This window comes from Pseudoliparis swirei, chromosome 24 (assembly GCF_029220125.1).
Source record: "Pseudoliparis swirei isolate HS2019 ecotype Mariana Trench chromosome 24, NWPU_hadal_v1, whole genome shotgun sequence".
Lineage (NCBI taxonomy): Eukaryota > Metazoa > Chordata > Actinopteri > Perciformes > Liparidae > Pseudoliparis > Pseudoliparis swirei.
This window is the reverse complement of record NC_079411.1, coordinates 24,842,012-24,864,165: the sequence shown is the minus strand read 5'-3', so window position 1 is coordinate 24,864,165 and position 22,154 is coordinate 24,842,012. Positions and strand designations below refer to the sequence as shown.

General features: G+C 38.8%; 1 protein-coding gene across 1 annotated transcript in view; it reads left to right on the top strand.

Moving 5' to 3' along the window:
• The window catches only part of LOC130189653 (cytoplasmic phosphatidylinositol transfer protein 1-like), a 71,679-nt gene that overhangs the window by 31,665 nt on the left and 17,860 nt on the right, over positions 1–22,154 (top strand). The window contains exon 2 of the mRNA XM_056408565.1: positions 20,311–20,459. Within this exon, the coding sequence (XP_056264540.1) occupies positions 20,311–20,459 (149 nt within the window). The remainder of the gene's footprint in view (positions 1–20,310; positions 20,460–22,154) is intronic.

The following is a 22,154-nucleotide window of genomic DNA, read 5'->3' as shown; positions in this document are numbered from 1 at the left end:
CTCACACTAATTCGGCGTAATGATGAGTTGTAGTGTTGGCACTTTATGCCCGTATCATTGTATGACGTCATATTTATCACGTCATTTATATTGCCGGTCCGTGAACATAATTTCTGACACGGAACTGGTCCGTGGCTCAAACATGGTTGGGGACCGCTGGCATAGGAGACACATGTAGAGTTACACAAGCATATCATGCATTCTCATCAGTAATCTCGGTAGTAGTTTATTTCAACTCTAGAGCAGAACTTTAGATTAAATTGGGACAGTGATGTACAAAGCCCAGTGTATTATTGAACGCAACACCTGTGTAAGCTTCACGTTGGAATGATGCTCTGCGATTTATTTGTGTTCCTGCCTGGTATGAACACCTACGTAATATGAATGACAAGATACACAAGACAGACGGTTGAGTTTAATTTAAGTTGGAGGCAGATTTGTTTTGATCTCCCTCTTTGATGCCAACATGTCTAACCTGGCAGGCTGCCATATTTCTGTCTCATAAATTGTCTGCCTGTGAGTTTATGAGACAGTGTTTACGTTATCTAGGCAGTGTGACTATAAAATGATACAACAAAAACTGTTCCACTGTGGTCCAAATCAGAGAAGTGTCTGCAACCGAACCCTCCGTAAACACAGTTGGTTAGATGTTGATTTGGGGCACTTGTAGAGATATTGGATTTTATTTTTGTCTTTTATGAAATGGACCAAAGTAAATAAAATGAATGTAGGATTTTTACTGTCCTGGGAACTTTTTTGATTGAAGAAAACCTATTTTGGAGATCTCTTTCTCTCGCACATACTCGGAGAGCCGCATGTGCAAATGAACAGGTAAAGTGTTAAATGTCAACATGTATTCAAGCAGACCTCCTATTTTATAGAAGTGCAGCACTGTATAAGATAAGATAAGATGAGATAATCCTTTATTTGTCCCACAGTGGGGACATTTCAGGATCACAGCAGCAGGTCCACATTAGAGCATTAATAAAAGATACAAAAATAAAACACAATAACAATACTAAATACTAATACTAAAATACTAAATATACAGAGAGGAAACTAAATATGTACTCAAGGCAGTGACCAAAGTGAATTTCCAGCAGGTTAAAGTGTCCAGTGCCAAGATCTCCAGCGATCTACTGCAGTTTATTTTGCATCAAGGGTCGCTGAGAGTGGAATATATAAAATGGAATGATGTGGTGATTAATCGTCATCCTCATTATTAATGACCAACCTGTTTGGCCAGTCAAAGCCGACAATGGAGAAGAAGCTCCAGTAGGACGACACATTACATAATAATACACCTGGCCCTCTGTCATCTATTGTTACATCTAGTCTTTGCCCTGGAATCAGGTTACTCTCTCAAGACCTCAATCGCCTCCGTCTGTCAAAGCGGCTTAGCTTTTGTGACACAGGTTCAGTGAACCCACCAAACGTGGTCCTGTTTTATAGAACTCTGGGAAATCTGATTGCGATGGCGGACAGCTGAATTAATTTTCGGCGTAGCTGCGACTGCTGCTTGCTGTGAAAAGGATGCATAATCAGCTGCAGTGATTATGTTCATAGAGATTAGTTGCTGTGACTCCTTTAGTGTTTTGTATTTACATTCGTAATCATCCTCTGGCTTGACCTTTTGGGGTTTGAGGGGAAGAAAACAAAACATACTCTTCACAGGCTTCTTGGCCGACAGTTTATTTAGTTTCCTTCTGGGACATTGTCCAAGTTGGATACCTCGTCATAACTGTTCAGGATGTTTGCAGTCTGATCGATATGGGATTGATAATGACTTAATTAATTAATTAATTATTCATCTTTTCAAATAATATTACATCCTTTGGTGATAATTATTAAAAACACTGTTAAATTTGTATAGATTCTAATAAGGCGTAAACTCCTCCTTCCCTTTCCCCCCTCTGCCAACTTTCCATTATTTTATATATATATATATTATATAAATGTTTTCATTATTTATTTATTATATATACAGGACTGTCTCAGAAAATTAGAATATTGTGATGAAGTTCTTTATTTTCTGTAATGCAATTAAAAAAACAAAAATGTCATGCATTCTGGATTCATTACAAATCAACTGAAATATTGCAAGCCTTTTATTCTTTTAATATTGCTGATTATGGCTTACAGCTTAAGAAAACTCAAATATCCTATCTCTAAATATTAGAATATCATGAAAAAGTATACTAGTAGGGTATTAAACAAATCACTTGAATTGTCTAATTAACTCGAAACACCTGCAAGGGTTTCCTGAGCCTTGACAAACACTCAGCTGTTATAAATCTTTTTTTTAACTTGGTCTGAGGAAATATTAAAATTTTATGAGATAGGATTTTAGAGTGAAAGGAAAATTGGCCGATAACACCGGGCAAAATTTAAAGGACAAATAAGAGGGAGCGAATGAAGTGATGGAAGACCGCTGTCACGAGAAGGGAGAGGAGACGGAGACGGATAGGGATGAACAGAATGTGGCGAGTGATGTTTTTATTCGTCTCCTCCCTCTCGTCTTCTTCCTCTTTAATGGCGTTTGGTGTCCACTCACCGCCACTGCCGCGGCTCTTTGTAGTTCTGTCGGTTGCTTGAATGCCTATTGCTTTCTATGTTCACGTGCATGCACATGAGACGGGTTTATATCTCGTATTTTAATATGTTTTTTTTGTCCATGTCTTTTTTGTCCAGGCTTTCACTTTCACTTCGTCGAACCTGAATATTTCTGTCACGCTTGGAAAAATCTGTAACGATTTAATGTATTGGACTTATGGTCATTTATGTTGCCAGATAAAGCAAACAATAAATGTTTAAATATTCAATTGCATCCAATTTAGTTTGTCCACCTAAGAACACTGAAAATGTTATCTTTTAACTGTAAAATATTCCTACGTTTTTTGTCTTCTTTTTCCTCAATTACCATTCTCGGTTTAGGCTTAACATGTTGAGTCTCACGCTTTGAATTCATTCATAATTGTAAGGAAATTGTGAAGTGACCTCACCTGCGGATGCTTTTCACTTGGGCTTTTAATCACAGAGCCGATCTTCCATCCTTGTGTCCTCAGGTTTAACATCAAGAAAAGCAAATCATGTGTAGAAAGTAACTCAAGTGGGACTCGATTGGATACTTTTTAGGCGACTTGAGCAGGACAAGGATGTGCTTGGTTTATGGGATGTTCATTGAGCTGGTGGAGCACCGTGTTCCAGGACACATTGTGAGTCATTTACTCCACAAGCATGAGAGGGTTTTATAATATGTCTCTGTCCCATTTACAAAAAGGGCAGAGTGGCAGTGATGGGGAGCTCTGTAGAGATGAATGCATTCAGGGCGCTCGCAGTCACATTTTACTTGGTGTGTGTGTGTGTGTGTGTGTGTGTGTGTGTGTGTGTGAGCTTTCTCTTGTTGGCTTGCCCACTGGTTTTGCATGTATTTACAACCACGGTGAGCATGACTACCGGTTCACACCTGTTTGCATGTGTTGCATGTACAATGTGTGTGTGTGTGTCTGTGTGTGTGTGTGTGTGTGTGTTTGTAGACCAGAACTAATGGTTTGTTTACATCCTCTCAAGTTTCATAGGGATTTACAGTCCCGGAGTTGGCCAGCGACGACAATGATTCAGGATCTACTGAGTCAGGGTCTATCCTCTTCCACTCTTTTACTCTTCTTGTCTTGACTTCCCATCCCTTGCTGCCTCTCGTCGTATTCTCTCCCCACACACAAGTACTTAGCTCCTGTTTGCAACCTGGGTGTAGAGTGCCTTTCTTTATTATTCTCCCCTCTTTTTATTGTCTCCACATTCATTTCGCATTCTGTCTTTCAAATCCCTTTTTGCTCCATCACTCCTGTCTTTGTCTTGGTCTTTGCCTCCTCTCTCCATCCTTCTCTCTTCAATTACCTCCCCCTCTCTTTGTCTTCTCTCTGTTTTGTCTTTGTTCTGCCTTCCTCTTCATATTACCACCTGTCTCCCCCTCTGCTTGTGTCCATTTTTCTTTTTAATGTGCCCGTGGCTCTACTTTTTCTTTTTCTTTTTTGCTTCATGTCTCCCGATGATATTGAAAATCAATCTCCGTCATGAATGTTTTTCTACTGGAGCCCTGCTTAAATGTTTTTTCTTCATTCCAGATTGAATGCTCCTAACACACCCAAAGCCTATATCGTAACCTGGCATTATCATCACTGCCCCTCAGTTAAAATGATGAGTCCATTTGAGAGCTCTCATCGTGAGATGATTGTGTGTCTTCCCACTGCGAGGGTATGCACTTAGCAGATGATTGTAATATCAGAAAATATCAGAACATTTTGTTTTTGTATATTCAGTATAAAAATGCTCTACAATGCAGAGACAGGCAGCAGCATAGGTCACCCAGCTTCGATAGTTCATATGAGGTCCACAAGAATGAAAGCAATTCCAGTTAGAGCAATGCATGAAAACATAACAATGTGGAGCAAAAATACTTCCATTCATCTTGTGACCGCGACAAATTTCAATTAAAATCCCTCTTCTCCGAAATTACTGCACCTTCTGACCTTCTCTCCACATTCCCATTCCTCTCTTCGGATGCATTTTAACAGGCGTTCCTAAAAATAAATCGTGGTGATGCTGTTGATAAGGAATAACAACTTGTGCTATGAAGCACAGTAAAACTGTGGATATCATTTTGTTTCATCAACAAGCTCGGACTGAACGATTTTCTAAATTGGAAACATCTGAACTGTGAAGAAACATAATTTACCTCTAACTACTGTGATATCAGGCTGCTTTGATCTATCGTTTACCTCCATTCATGTTGGTCCCAAAAGGCTTTACACATCCCTCTTTTTTAAGCACATGTAATGAATTTTTCTGAATTCAGACTCACTGATCGGTTAATTAATCCTGTGAAAAAGACAGAACATGGGCTAAATCATGTGTGATTGAGGTCTGGTGTAGAAAAAAACTCAACCTACAAGTTTTAGAGGAAGCTGCCCGATTTAAATGATTGAAGTGTTGCTGCTGTATGGAGGTGGGTGGGTGTTGAGTGCTGTGTGTGTGTGTGTGTGTGTGTGTTGCAAAGTGCTCTTCACACCACTCTCTTTTGCGACACACACAGGCTGCAGCATCTGTGGCCGCTGATCTGCAATTCATAGCACGCTACTGCGACCTTCACCTCAATGCCAACAGCTAACTGGGTTTCCACCCGGCTCCATCCAGGCCGGGGGATTGGACGATATTTCCTTTTGCTGTTACGGCATTTTTTATCAGTCAAGACTAGTGTGACATCATCCCGACAAACTGGCACTTGAATTCGCTGTTGAGGGACTTGTTAGAGGCGTTATCTGGATGTTGTGTCAGAGCAGTGCCGTTATCTGGAAATAATCCACTCTCCTGGCCAATCAGAATAAAGGGTTTTCCATCGCTGTGGTACAGTAATGCAAAGTGCTTTTCAGGTTTTTTCCTCACCCGGTTTAACGACAGACTGGTATTAACCCTCCTGTTACCTTTCGGGTCAATTTGACCCCATTCAATGTTTAACGTCGGTGTTCCTTGGGGTCAATTTGACCCCAGGCTGTTTTTCACTGTGTCAAACATATAAGAAATATCAACTTTTTTATATATTTAAAGGGCTATTTAGGTAGTCAACAAACAAACATAAAGTACCTCACACTTAAACAATATTAATTCTAATAATTTTCTGGAGGTTTTAATTGCTGGGGTCAAATTGACCCCGAGGGTAAAATATGTTAGTAAATGTAAAGGTAACAGGAGGGTTAAGAAAATTGCGAAGATTGTTCAATTTGCTTTCGAGTTGTAGCAATTTCTGAAACATCTACCGGGAAAGGTCTCTGATGTAATACACTTGTGTAACTCAAGGAATAAACATTTCTCTTGCCACTACTTTCTTTGACGCATGTTGTCATGAGCAACGTCTTCGTCACAGGAAAGCATCCGTCCGATTGTCTCTGGCATTGGATTTGGTCTTCATGAATATGTACGGTGCATCATCTGTGTGTGCACAGGGCTGTCTGCACGTGTGATGAAATGATGAATAATAATTGTTGTGTCAGAGGGGAGGCATACGGTCTCGGGTGTAAGCCTCAGCTGGCCAGCACTTCATCCCACGTTAGCAGGAACTTGAAGCTGACAGGTATCAGGTTGAGTCACAGGTGGGCACTTTAGCACAGCTTTTTTTACTTAAAGGTCAACGCTCACATCAAAGTCAATATACAAAAAATTTGAATCGTTCAACATATTTAAATATTTCGGTGGTTGTTTTGCCTCAACATCTGATTAAATCTGGAAATAGACAAGTACTCCTTAATCAGTCGGATAAAACGAGATTCAGTATTATCTATTTTTCAAGAGTATTATTAAAGTCACCCTACCATGACAGATTGTGTGGGTACTTAGCCGTTATAGGATTTTAGTAGGGATGCAACAACGAATCGATAAAGTCGATAAAAATCGATTATTAGATTAGTTGGCACGATTCGTTGTGTCGCGCGATTATTACGCCACGCAATAAGTCGCGGAGATGCTTAGCCGTTTATCAATTCCAAATACACTCAGTACAGACTTGTGTTCTTTTGGAGTTTGGTCTTGGGAGTCCAGACTCCAAAGGTCGGAGGACGGAGGACGGTCTTTCTGCGATTGGAACAGCAGCTGACTTGATGACGTCGCCACATCAGCTGTTCTTGCTCATGAGTTTACTCCAATTATTTTTACAAACAAAATATGACAACCCTTTTTGAATTGTGTGTGTGTGGATATATATATATATATATATATATTTATATTATACACACAATTCTAAATCAAATAATAATATACATATAATTGTATATATATTGTGTTAAAAATAAAAACATATATATATAGATATATTGTGTTTATACATATATAGATATATTGTTTATGAATAAATATTTTATATATAAATATGTATATATATATAATAAATATATATTTATATATACATATATATTTGTATATATATATTTGTGTGTATATATATATATGATTAGTAACTATTGTTTGCAATTCCATGTGTAATATAACTATACGATAGTTATATTACACATGGAATTGCAAACAATTCGGTCAAAAGTAAAAAAGACACCTCTATAGTTCAACTTTAAAGTTTAATTAAAATATTAAGTTATGAATCTTAACCCTCAGTCATACTGATTTACAATACCTGTGAATAAATAATACTCTTTGTGCTAGTTAGATCCCCCAAAACCCAATTATTATATCTCATGTTTTAACCGCTACAGAGTCATCAGAGCCAAGCATTTAAAAATGTCCTGCCGAGATCAGGCTGCTCTCTGGGCAGAACCTTAAATCTCCGCCGCATATCTTTATTAGGCTGAATCATAACAAACCGACCACATATCTGATTTTTAAACTACGAACTTCTCGCCTGAAAACATTCTAAAATTACATTCCATGACTCAAAAACAGTAGTATTTAGAAAAAGTCAACTGTCAGCTCTCAACTTCTCAGATGTATTTAATGAACATATGGTGCAGTTTTAGCCTGAGATAGTATGGAGACAGAATACGTACACTACCGTTCAAAAGTTTGGGGTCACTTAGAAATGTCTATATTTTTCAAAGAAAAGCAGTTTTTTCAATAAAGATAACATGAATCAAAAATACACACTATACATTGTTAATGTGGTAAATGACTATTCTAGGTGGAAACGTCTGGTTTCTAATGAAATATCTCCATCGGTGTATAGAGGCCCATTTCCATCAACTATCACTCCAGTGTTCTAATGGTACATTGTGTTTGCTATCCGCCTTAGAAGACTAATATCTGATTAGAAAACCCTTGCGCAATTATGTTAGCACAGCTGAAAACAGTTATGCTGGTGATATAAGCTATACAACTGGCCTTCCTTTGAGCTTGAAGAACAAAATGAATACTTCAAATATTAATCATTATTTCTAACCTTGTCAATGTCTTGACTATATTTTCTATTCAATTTTCAATTCATTTGATAAATAAAAGTGAGTTTTCATGGAAGACACAAAATTGTCTGGATGACCCCAAACTTTTGAACGGTAGTGTATGCCAACAAAAAAACTAGTTTAATGATATATCATAAACACCAGCTGGTGGCGATGCTATAAGGAACTATTTCGATAAAAGCTGCATTTTAATTTAAAAGCAAAACGTGCATCTTCAGGACACAAGGTATTACAACATACATAACAATTAAGAATCTTCAGCCATTTTTGAACAAACTCAACAGCTTTTATGCACAAACAAAAAAGTACAACAACTAAGAAGTAGAATAAAAAAAGACTAAAATGACCTAATTTTAAATGAGAAAACACACTCACTGAATCGATGACAAACATTTTACGAAAAACATCACTGTCTTGAGCAGCTTTTTCACACATTCTGAAGAAATTAAATACAAATCCAAAAGATTCATGAATACAAATATAACTGTTTTTGTTATTACCTCATCAGTAGGTAAATACTGAAACACATTGTGCTTTACAGAAAATTAAGCAGCACTCAATTCAACCTGAGGTGTAACACTGACATAGACCTGAGTCTGGAGGAATTTCGAATCGGAGAAATGGGGATGTTTTTTGATCTTGGCAAAAGTCTCAAAGTCTGGAATTCTGGACAAGGCCACTCAGAGGTCATGTTCAATGTCCAGTCTATTCCTGTGCTTTGTCTTCAGCTGAACAAGAGCTGAGAAGCCACACTCACAGAGAGAGGTAGTGCTGAAGGGTAGCAGGGCTTTTACTGCTCGAGTGGCAAAGGAAGGATACTCGCTGATCTCACTGCTGCACCAGAACTGGGAGAGGCTCACCTCCATGAATTTAATTATCCTAAAAACCCAAAGTCTCCCCCATATCAGGATGGTTTGATCCAACCTGGCATACGCTGCTGAAAACATGGAGGGACGAGTAGGCAAAAAAACGACACTCCGCTGAATAAAAAAAAGTCCCTTCAAAATAAAATCACAGGATGAAATTTTTTTTTTAAACAATGTGTTTGCCCAGGCAAAGGCCCAATTAAAACGGGTCCGTGAGACCCAACAGTTGAGAATCACTGCTTTACTTTATGACAAGATTCTCGCACAAATAATGGCACTTCCATAAGCCTCAGCTTTATTTTTTATTTTTTGCAAACACAAAAAAACTAAGGAGACATGCCTAAAACAAGCATTCACACGTTATGTGATTTAACTCATTTGAGTTAAATGTTCGCTATACGTTAGAATTATCCATAATCTATTTAGTGCATCGACGCTCTTTTGACAAAGGCAAAAAACACCGCAATTAAAAGTCACACTTTATTCGCAGAAGAATAATTTTTATGGAATAATGTAGAGCTTTTCTAATGCAATACTTTAGAAAAGGTGTGACCTGAAACATGGAGAAGGAATGTTTTCTCTCCCTTCTGGATTATGTGTCATTGTTATCGGCCTGCCCTGTTCATGTAGTCACTAGCCCAGGCCTAAAGGTGAACAAACTGTATAAAGGCTCATTCTTGTCTTTTAAATTGGGTTTTGATTTCTCACATTCTTTGGCTTTTCTAAATATCAGATTGGATTTGACAATAAAACAACATGAAAGGCAGCAGACCGGGTGGGAGAACCGTGATGCTTCTTGTTAAAGGTTAGGACAGAGATTTACTGCAGAGGTTTCCATGTCCTACACGTTGCTTTCTTGTGTTTTATGGCGCTCAGATTGTTCATGCTGGGCAACACTGATAACTTGACCTTGTCTTTTGTCATTCACTCAGTCACCATCTTTACCATCATTTCGTTGTCTTGTTCATTTGGCCTTTCTGTCTACTCTCTCTTGCCTTCACACACACACACACAGACACACAGACACACACACACACACACACACACACACACACACACACACACACACACACACACACACACACACACACACACACACACAATCACTTTTAAGTTAACCAAATGTGCAATCACTTTGTTTGAAAAATGCAAATAAAGTTATATATGTGCAAAAAACACTGGCAAATAAATAGCTTATTGTGGCTGCAATTAACCTGGTTTGCACTGCATATCTTTTGAAATTAATAAAAACAAGTGCAACCTGTGATAAACTAAACAAAACAAGTTCAAATATTTGGCAATAAAGAGTTTTACACGACATGTATTTACAAAACGATAACCGTGCAAACTGTACAAAACAAAATTTGTGCGGATATGTGTGTAAAGTTGTATTAGTATTAGTGGCTGCAATGAGCCTGCTTTCTACTACAAATCTTTTTAAAACAGGGTTGCAGGCTTGATACGGCTACTCTTAATTCATGCTCAATGTTGAGCTTTTGTTTTGAAGGGCAACAGCAGTAAAGCCGATCTCACGGAGATTGGCTTTTGGCAAAACGCCAAGAATCAGCGAGCAAACCTAACCTGTTAACGGCGTAATGTTAACATGTTCACGAAGGTACAGGCATTTTAACATGTATTTATTAATGACTTATTTTTTATGTCCGTGCACTTTAAACTTGTGTAATATGTGATGTTCTCAATAAAGGTCTTTCTGCATTTCCTCCTGCGTCCCACCTGTCGTACCACCGCGCTCCACGAGAGGGGCGCGCCCCACAGTTTGAGAACCACTGTGCTTATTACACTCCTGGTTCACCTACCGGCTGTCGAAGGATACTCTTATCTTAAGAGAGCAGCCCAGCGCTCTGCACACTGTCGCCCAGTTGATTGAATGAGCACAGAACAGGGGAAGAAGATTGGCGTGCTTGTGTGTGTGTGCTCGTGTGTGTATGTGTGTGTGTGCGTGTGTGTATGTGTGTGTGCGTGCATACGAGCGTGTGCGCGCGTCTGTCTTTGCCATCATATTTAATGAAACTGCAAAGGGATGGGCCCATAGCAGTGCCAGCAGTATGCGATTGTGTATTGTGCATTTAAGTGTGCGTGTGTGTGTGTGTGTGTAATAGATGAATGAATGAAAGGCTGCAAATGCAATCTGAGCTACAAACTCAAGGATTTTTTTGTTAATTTAAATGTGTGGGTTGTACATTGTGTTAAATGAAAACCATGTATCTGGAAACGTATTGATTTGGGAATTTTATGAAATCTGAATGAAAGTGAAGGATTAAGAGTTCCTTCATAGGTTGAGATTCATTTGACCACTTAAGATAAATAAACAATACAACAAAAACACATCTGAAATGTGCTGAAAACAGACCTGTTTTTTAAATATTTTTGAAGTAGTGAGAGAAAAACTGCGCGTGTTGAATGTAGGTGTTAAGAATGTTGGCATAAAAAGTGTTTGACGGACCAGAGGCGGATTTTTTGGAAACATATTCTGTCAATTTGCTGGCTCACAATAGATCTCACACATTCTGGCGGGATGGAAATCAACACTGTTTCTTGGTAAAGCAACAAATGGTAGAGATGATTGAACAAATGACCGTTTCATAGCTCGAGCAAGGTTCACTCAGAGGGTTAACCCTGGGCCCGCCTTGTGAAAGAGAGAGAGAGCTGATTAGATGAGAGAAGTAATAAAGAACCGGCTTATTTTGTTTCAAATTATTTGATGTTCAAGATTCCACCCCCCGAATTTGACGCGCTCATTTGTTTTCATTAGCGTGTGCCCCGACCTGCCCCAGCATCCATCCCGGCCCCACGACACCGACGTTAAGAGAGGCTGATCGTATCTCACAACGTTGTCGTGACAATGCTACGTCTTCAGCTCTTACGACGCTACAGCTGTCGATATTCCAGTAACGACTTGTACATGGCTCGAGACTGTGACCCTTAATTTGTGTTTTGAGACTCAAAAACAACTCTAAACACCAAAGTAAATGGCTACAGAATGAATGAATGATACTGTAACACTGATAAGAGCATCGACTCCCCATGGGCTCATTGAGATTGCCGCTCTGAAACCGGTAGCAATTTAAGTACATGAGCCCTGTAATGTAAAGAATATATGCAAATCAAATTGTATTTCCATTGACTGATCTCAGTCTTGATCCTCATGGAGTAATACAATAGTAGGAGTTGGTGTACTTACATTAACCCTTGTGTTGCCTTAGGGTCATTTTGACCCGAATCAATATTACACCCTCCCCCCGCCTTTGGGTCATTTTGACCCGATTCAATGTTTCACCCTCCTGTTACCTTTATATTTACTAACATATTTTACCCTTTGGGTTCAATTTGACGCCAGCAATTAAAACCTCCAGAAAATTATTAGAATTAATATTGTTTTCCAAGTTTAAGTGTGAGGCACTTTATGTTTGTTTGTTGACGACCGAAAGAACACCGACATTAAACATTGAATGGGGTCAAATTAATCCTAAGGCGGGGGGAGGGTGTAATATTGATTCGGGTCAAAAAATGACCCTCAGGCAACACAAGGGTTAAGGTGTGATGTTTTGAAGATTACCATGAATAAAAGAAGAGTCCACCTCCCTGCTCGCGTTACCGCAGGTCGTCGGCGTGTGATCGTAACAGCACGGTGTAAATACGTGCTTCCCACACAGGCTGATTCACTGGGTAACCACGGAAAGCACACCGAGCTCATCTTTACAAGCTGTGAGTCGTGTATTATTGATATGCTTTCACCGTCGTCTCTGTCGCTGTTCCACTCTTTCAGGCAGATCATGTGCAAGTACAATCACATGACCTCTGCGGTCAAGAATGGTTTTGTTTTTCAAAGATACTCTGACACCTTCCGAGTGCAAAAAGGGTCTCTTTGTTTGGCTGCTATGCTGCTCCCGGGGGGCCCTAGCATGGCCCCTGTTATAGTGGAGCGCAGGGGTCAGAGGAGCTATTAGCGTAGCTGTTAGCCTCCTTCAAATGGAGAGCTGTGCAGTGCTGTTTGACAGTAGGTGCATTATCAGGGTCTGTGGCTGGTGTCGAGGACTTCTGTAGGAAGAAGGTCATTTATCTGCCCCGCGGTTCTGTTTAAAAATATAGAATATATTACTGGATTATCACAATAAAAGCTGAGGGAATTGATTATATGTTAACCCTCCTGTTATCTTTCGGGTCAATTTGACCCCATTCAATGTTTAATGTCGGTGTTCTTTCGGGTCAATTTGACCCCAGGCTGTTTTTCACTGTCAAACATATAAGAAATATCAACTTTTTTATATATTTAAAGGGCTATTTAGGTAGTCAACAAACAAACATAAAGTACCTCACACTTAAACTTGGGAAACAATATTAATTCTAATAATTTTCTGGAGGTTTTAATTGCTGGGGTCAAATTGACCCCGAGGGTAAAATATGTTAGTAAATGTAAAGGTAACAGGAGGGTTAAAGAATGTATTTCTCTTTGAGTTATTTGGTAAAATGCTGCCATTTCTTCCAGGCACTACTGCCTCCCTCTGGTGGGAAACGCCATGTTGCTCTTAATACGTTTCCCTCAGGCCACGGTGGAACTCAGTCCGTCTCAATTGTGAATGAAAATTGCATTCCAACCTTTGAAACATAATTTGCGCTCAGCCAAACAAACCATTTAGTCGTGTGAAAGCAAAAGTGTATCGTAAGCGAGGATAACATCTGGCAGAATTTAACAATAGCTTTCATATTTATAGCTTTACGTGAAACAAGTGACCTCACTAAATTAGAATCCCATCTGGGCAGCTAAACATGTTGATGAGCGCAATGTCACAGTATATCGTTAGGGCAGCTTTAGGTCAGCCTTCAACTTTGTTTGACCCCATTATAGAAACTCAATTGACCCCTTGCTAAACCCCGCCCTTTAAACACAAATTGGCCAATCATATCATAGCATTGCTAGCTCCTTAAGATTATACTGAATGTGCTGCTTTTGTTTTTTAGTGATTGTAACAGTGGAAACTAGAACGGGCACTCGGTAGAGCGCATACCTTCGCATATCACAAGATTGGGCATTGAATTATGAACATTTTGGCATTAATTGCATGCCAATTGGATAGAAATTGACCGCGCTATGGTAAAAATAAGATTTTGACCTTTTCATGACCTTGACCGTTGGCCCCATCGATCCCAAAATCTAATCAAATGGTCCCCGGATAATAACCAATCATCCCACCAAATTTCATGCGATTCGGTTTAATACTTTTTGACTTATGCGAACAACACTCACGCATACAAATAAATACACGGCGATCAAAACATAACCTTCCGCATTTTCAATGCGAAGGTAATAAAGACCTTCCCGGTTTCATAGGAACTTTGATGTTCCCCTAATTTTACTGTCTTCGGTCTGGATTGCCAGGTGATGTGTTGCCTTACTTTTACACTGTGATCTGTCGGCTTTAGCGTCTATCTTTATAACCTGTTTTCACTGCTGAAGCCGTTTGACACCCTGAATATACCCTTCAAATGCACATTGTAGACCCTTTGTCTGCGTCTCTCTATCACCGGTTCTTTGTTTGGATAATCGTTTAGAGAGTGATAGTGTGGGCTCCGTGTTAGCGCTGACAGCTTGATGGAAAAGCAGCTGGGGGCGGGGCTTAAAGAAGAGTCAATTGGAACAAGAGTATTGCTGATGTGAAACATTGGGATATCTATCAGAAACATTTGTTTGTAATGTGGGTGTGGTTTCCACTTCTTTTAAACACACATAATATTACACCACACTAAAATAAAAGAAATGACAACAAAATACCACAATGGCAAAAACAACAGACATTTAGGTTCTATAAAAGATGATGCGTTACCTTTACTTTTGGATACACGTTACAACAATAAACTGAACTCGGGGCTAAACTTGCTGAACTGTTTAAATGGTTGGTCCCACGTCAACATACAGTGGGTAAGGAAAGTATTCAGACCCCTTTAAAATGATCTCTTTGTTTCATTGCAGCCATTTGCTAAAATAAAAAAGTTTATTTCATTTCTCATTAAGTGAATACTTATGACCATGTGATATTTCAGTTTTTCTTTTTTAATACATTTGCAAAAATGTCAACATTTCTGTTCTTTTCTGTCAACATGGGGTGCTGAGTGAACATTAATGCGAAATAAAATGAACTTTTTTGATTTTAGCAAATGGCTGCAATGAAACAAAGAGTGAAAAATGTAAAGGGGTCTGAATACTTTCCGTACCCACTGTACTATCACAACTTCCACGGCTCCCATCACTGTTTGTCTGAGTGAACCAGTGATGCCATGCAGGGCTTGACTCCTCCATTTCTCAAGTGAGATTGCCACACAGAATAATGAGAGAGATCATCTCTAAATGGACGTAATACTATTCTCATCTTCCCTCCATCCATCCTCATCTGTCTTGGTTTATTGCTCTCTTTAATTTGAGTTCCCCCTCAATGCCCTGGCAATGTATTGCTATACAGTGATGTGCAGCCGCTCTCTTTCTGCAGTTTATTTCCTGCCTCTCATCTTCCTCCTCTGCCCTCTTCTCAATCTGCTGATTCACCATTTTTACCGCCCACTGTTTCATCCACTTATTATTTGTTGCTCTCTTTTCTTCCCTTTTGTCTCCATTCTCGTCGCCCTCACCAACAGTTGTGTAGCTTCACTGACTACTGCACTTTCTTGAGTATGGAGTTGTAACGTTATCGACTGCAAATAAATGCTGAGAGAGTTCAGATAGGCCGCGTATTGATTGATACAGCTTAACGCTGCAATGTTGTTTATCCATATTACGTACGTCTGACAACCAGTCTAGACATTTTTAAGACCTTGTAAAAGTGAGCAGTACTAAGTTGTTCTTTTTATTTTTTTAAATTTATTTTTCGTTAATGCATGAGGCTATTTGTGCCTAAGAGCTCGGAGAGATCGCAGTGAATGAACCACTTTCTGGTTGGCAAGGCCTTTGCTGTGACATAGCAACACTTCAGGTAAATGACATGAAATTCAACTAGAAAAATGAAATGTGAATAATTTAAATGATGTTCGATAAGAGGGCGAGAGAGGATGGAACGACACACATCAAAGGTTTAAGGTTGTGTCCAAAGAGACATTTTACAGCACAGATAAACATATACAGGACTGTCTCAGAAAATTAGAATATTGTGATAAAGTTCTTTATTTTCTGTAATGCAATTAAAAAAACAAAAATGTCATGCATTCTGGATTCATTACAAATCAACTGAAATATTGCAAGCCTTTTATTCTTTTAATATTGCTGATTATGGCTTACAGCTTAAGAAAACTCTAAAATCCTATCTCATAAAATTTTAATATTTCCTCAGACCAAGTTAAAAAAAAGATTTATAACAGCTGAGTGTTTGTCAAGGCTCAGGAAACCCTTGCAGGTGTTTCGAGTTAATTAGACAATTCAAGTGATTTGTTTAATACCCTACCTTTTCTTTCATAATGTACTATATGTTTCAAACCTTTACTTATCCTATTTAATTGTTGTCTTCATATCAGTCATCCACCACTCTGACCCATTACTGCACCTCTCAATCCTTCACGTCCACAGCTCCATTCTCTCTAAGATGCATACTATATTTTACTAATATTACAGCTTCAAACACATGATTAGTCTATTTTAAGTATAACAATTCTGTTCATAGTATAATTTAATTGTATTTCACTACTAATTAAGATGATATAATGTAACTATTCAAGAGTATTGTTGTAAGTAGCTATGACCAAAATTTAAGTATTAAATATCATTTTTTGTTAGAATACTTTATAGTCATATTAAAATTCATGTAATGTATTTAAGACATCACTAATATAATTAAAGATTCTGAGCGTTGATAAGAACCATGCATAAGTCATGTTTGAACGCTACTGTTTGACTAGTTCTGTTCAAAACTTGAGTGTGAATTAGAGCATTCAGTTGAAACATAAAATTTCACTTGAACGCTGAATTCTTCTATTAACTTGTATTAATTCATACTTAAAGTTATTAATCATTTCAACTACTTCGTCTTGATAACTTCTATTATTAAATTATAGTATATTTATAGACATTCATTAGTATTGCCTGATTTTGAACGACTACAAGATATCAGTCTGATCATTACTATGAATACTGTATCAATATGATATAATCTAGAGGCATTAAGAAGGTAACTAATAAAGAATTTAAACTTGATTAGAGATGTATCAGTGTAGATTGGTCTATGTATTGATAGCTCCTGAGCATTCAAGCATGTTGCATAATAATGAAACAGAGAGGTTAAGGAATGTTCAATATCAGAATGACCAAAGATATAGGGAATGTATGCGTAGAATGGATGCCTAGATATTAGTTGGATTGTGCAATTTTCGGATGTTGGACTTGTGAGTACTTGAAGCGTAATTGCAGCATCAGCTCATATCGTAGAAGGTTGACTTCTTGCATGAAAGTAACAGAGAACTTTACATACGTAGACTAATATGAAATGGTACTAGTATTGGTGAGTGACGGTATGAAGATTAGGTGTATTGTTCAGTTGAAAATGTCCTAACTTTCATATGCGTAGTATTAAGTCAGTACTAATGATATCTTTGAAACTTTAATTGAGCAAGAAATATACATCTGCTTAGTCATTACTAATTGGTTGTGCTAATGTCATTATGAGTCAGTTGTAAACATATTCTGAGTTGTGAAGATTCAGCTGTTAGATAACAGATTGTGCTCATTGGAATATCTAAGGTCTAGACATATTAGTTCAGTACTGGTTGGTTCATGAAAATGAAGTCGAAATTGGTTACTGAATGAGGTTAATTTGCAAGCCCGTTTTGATTGATTGCGATATAGTTGACTGTTCCTCAATGCTACCTAATCATTTTGTCTTGGACTGTGCGAGTTTTATTAGTGGGAAAGGCGATGTATGTTATTTCTGACATTGTGTCTAATGATAGCTTGTAATGTCTTTATCGTCAGTCATTATTCTAGTTACACAGCTAGTCGTTGATCTGAGGTCGTTGTCTACATAGCTTGCATGTATGATTGCAGACTCTACTAGCGATTTCTATCTAGCTGTGTATGCTAGTGCTTATGACATACAAGTAATGTGACAGTTCTAATTGGGTTATGTGTTAAAGCTATCTTATGACATCTATCAGAAGCTTATTGTCAATTGTATACTCATGTATTCTTAGCTTAGTATATTTAGTTGCGATCATGTGTCATTAAGTACATATGAACATTGTTGTTGTGATCGTTAGTCTATACAGTTTCATATTAATGATCTTGTATTACAGATGTATGACAGTGTTGATTGTCCATTATGACATAATCTACCTATCATATGCAATCAATGCATGTATTCTGTAGACTAGCGTGAAATGCATCATCGCATAATGTCTGACAACATGATCATAACTTATTCAATTGTCATGAATGTAATGATCATATGTAAAATTACCTAGTGTCAGTGAAACTCTTTGGCATTAAATATTTGAAGCATGTATTATTACTGATACATTACAAGACTAATGTTTTAAAATTTTGTTTTACCATTATTATATTGGAAAATGTATAGTGTTAAATATACTATGCATATTGTATTGAATGCAAAGGCAAAGCACAATTGACCCTAATGCATCCACCGAATTATTAAATTATATATTTGGCCAAATGTGTAGTTTTTGCAGCGTTGCGTTAATAATGCAGCCGGACATTGTGCCCTTTTTATTATTCAGGAAATTAAGTTTGGATTCTTTTTTTCCTTTTTTTTTCTACAATCCTTTCTTTTCTTTATTTGGCTATACTTATTCGAGAGCATTTACTTAAGCTAAATTCTGACACCCCCGGGTGCTATTTTGGGTGAGCGCCTCACATTCTCCCCATCAGCAAATAGTCGTGGCTGGTGAAGGTCATGAAAAGAGGCAATTGTGGAGTTCAGGGTAATATGGAGTTGATTTAGCTCGCTTTCATTACCAGCACTCTCACTTCTGAGACTTCGGTTCAAACTGAAGCACATGTGTGGAGGAGAGGAGCGTACGGTGACTGAGCAGGAAACAGCTCAATAACAGATGCTAGAATTACGAACATCACGTGCCATCGTTGAACCGTCTTTTCTTTGCCCTTTTACGCCTCATTTAGTCTCATCTTCTTATTCTTTTACTTACGGAAAAGAAACGCAACGGGACATTTTTTAACAAAAGATTGTTTCTTGGATTTATTTACTTATTAAAACTCCTCAAGTTTCCCTCCTTGGATCCTCCTCAGTCAGCACCTTTTCTCTCTTTGAAATCCTACATTCTTTTCCAGATCTTTTCCGAGTCCTTTTTGGGTCTTTTGTCACCAATAGAAGATAAGGATTTAGAAGTGGAAAGAAGTGCTAGTCAATCCACGGTTTATTGCTTGAAAAAAGTGATCATGCCGAAGGATATCGAAGCTGTTATTGCGTGGTCAGAGTGTTTCATTTACTGAACATGTTCCAATTAGTACAAATGCCACAGAGTCCAGATCATTCAACAGAACAAACAGGAAGTCTGGCCTTTCATTGAAGAAGAATTGCAGAAGTTGACATGACTTAATTTACTTTTCTGACCTTTTTCTCAGCTAAGTCTGAAACATAAACCAATACATACATGAGTGTTGACTCTGTCGTGATAAGTCACGGATGTCGCAGAGAGAGATGACCCAAATGCCGACATATTCTGCAAAAACCAATATTTAATTTCCAACTACTAACAGGACGACAAACACGCGGACCAAACAGTACGAAGCCACACTGGGAATGAGACGAACAGGGTTTACATACACAGGCAGGCGGAGGTGATTGGACAACGGGGAACGAGACACAGGTGAACACAATTAGGGCGGGGCCAGCAATCACACAGAAGGAAACAATCAGGGCCAGGGCAGACAATCACAGGGAGACAGACGACACAAGGACTTCAAAACAAGACACAAAACGAGACACAAACTCCAGATCATGACAGACTCAGGGTCAAGCAGACCAATAATTCATGGTGAAACACATCCAAGCATTTGCTTCTTACATTGTCGAGGAGTTCCGTTTCACACTTTCCGTCAGCCTGAGGGCAGAAATATAGAAAGTAGATCTGAAGGAACTGAACCCTGAAATTACATTTATGATTAAAGACCGCCGCCATTTATATTCAAATAGTCAAAATTAGCTCAATGATTGTTATTAAAACTGATGCGTTGCTTCAGATATTTGGGTATTATCAGTATTAGTTATAAAAAGACTTCTCTTCTGCTTTTACGATGGAAACAAAAACACGCTGCAAATGAAATGTAATGATGTGCTTCATAAGCTTTGGATTTGATTCCATGGTGATGGTGGGTTCATACTCAAAAGTAGCGCTTTATTACCTTCTGATTGCGAGTGCTTTATCATTATCGGTGTTCGCATCGTTATCGCCGTCTCGGCCTCCAGTTCCCGACAGCCGCGTGTGAACTTAACCCGTCCGACGCTTTTATCTTGCAGTACCAGATCGGCCAGCTGTACATGATCAGCAAGCACAGCCACGAGCAGAGCGACAGAGGGGAAGGAGTGGAGGTCGTCCAGAACGAACCGTTCGAAGACCCGACGCACGGCCAAGGACAGTTCACAGAGAAACGAGTCTACCTCAACAGGTCAGTGCAGCGCCTCATGTCCACGTTGTTGTCCAATGTAGATGAGTGGTTTAAGTGTTGCACTCTGCCGGCACTTCGCTTAACACATTTTTCGTGGAGCCTGTAGCCAGTTTGAGATGCTTTCCATATTTTATATATTTCCTAGGTAGAATCCTCTGGTCCACAGGACATTTTGAGTTTGTTTTTTTATACAGGAGGTGGAAAGATGATGATAATCCGCCATGGCTGAACAGAGCACAACCCAACGACTTAAACTAAATGTGAATAAAGAAATCTCGAAACTGCTGAAATGAGCTTCGACCGTAATGAGCTTAGTAACAACGGGTACTTTAAATTATTATTTTTTCCTGTTCCTTTTCTGTTCTGGTTGACGGCTTTTAAGGCTGGCTCTCAATCTGAGACTAGATCTCTTGTTTCTGGACCTTTTCACTCAAATAACAAATACGATAACATTTTAATCCATGGCCGTGACTTTTTAGGCTAGAGTTTATAGTCTTGTGTATATATGCATATCAAATATAACATTTAGACATTTGATAAGGTTGTAAAGGTGTGCAACACAAATACGCACATGCTGATCTCTGCAGGTTTTTACGAGCAGGTTTCCCTCAGTTATATATCTAGACATCACCCCATACTGATGCTTCTCACACACACACACACACACACACACACACACACACACACACACACACACACACACACACACACACACACACACACACACACACACACACACACACACACAAGATAAGATCCACATGAATCAAAGAGAGTTGATGGAAAATGTGTGAGGAACAATAAAGGAAAGCGGAAGAGAAAGGAATAAAACAGTAAGAGAGGGAGACTAATTATGCTGTACAGCATCTGTTTAAGCACAAATACCTGTGTCAGCGTTCTCGATGCTAGAGAACTAACGATGCCGAGTCAGCACGGCTCTGTTCTTCACTGGAGATGAGCGGGAGCTCACAGAAAGACGTTGGGCTTCCAGTCAGGTTTTTGCAGGTCATTTGCAGTGTATTTAATACAAATATGAAATATATACGAAAACTGAACTCATTATCAACAAGTTCCACAATTTCACAAAAAAAGTGACATTTGCAATTGTTATATGAACCGTTAAAACCGTTACACCTTTTATATTTACGCATCTACTGTGTCTTCAGGCCAGTTCATTTATTTCCCAATCGATGTATTTTTATGTATTGATTTCTTTTTGCCCATGAGGGTATTTTAATTTGACATGATACATAAGTAATGTTGATACTGATGAACACATACCGGGTCAGTCCTTTTAACCCACTGGTCCGGAAAACACAGGAAAAACATGTGTTCAAAAGAACCGAGACAAGGCAATGATGATGTTCTATGAGATTAATATGATTTTGCGAACCACTACGGGCCCTCCATCTGGCTCTGCACAAACCGATTCCCCAGCAGGGAAGTCAATCCGGACTCATTCTGTCATGCTTCAACCTCCCAATTAAGCCCTCGCAAGCTGCCTCGGGCTGTGCTTCACTCTTTAGCCTTTTCCCATCCGACGAGCTTGTTCTGTCAATACTCTTCCTGAAGAGAGGAGAGGGGATGAGTGATATTATGATTGAAGAAAGTGTTGCCTTTCCCTGGACGTGTTCAACTAAGCGTGGGTGCCACGCATGGCAACGTGGGCCCCCGTCGCAGCAGCTGTTGGCAAAG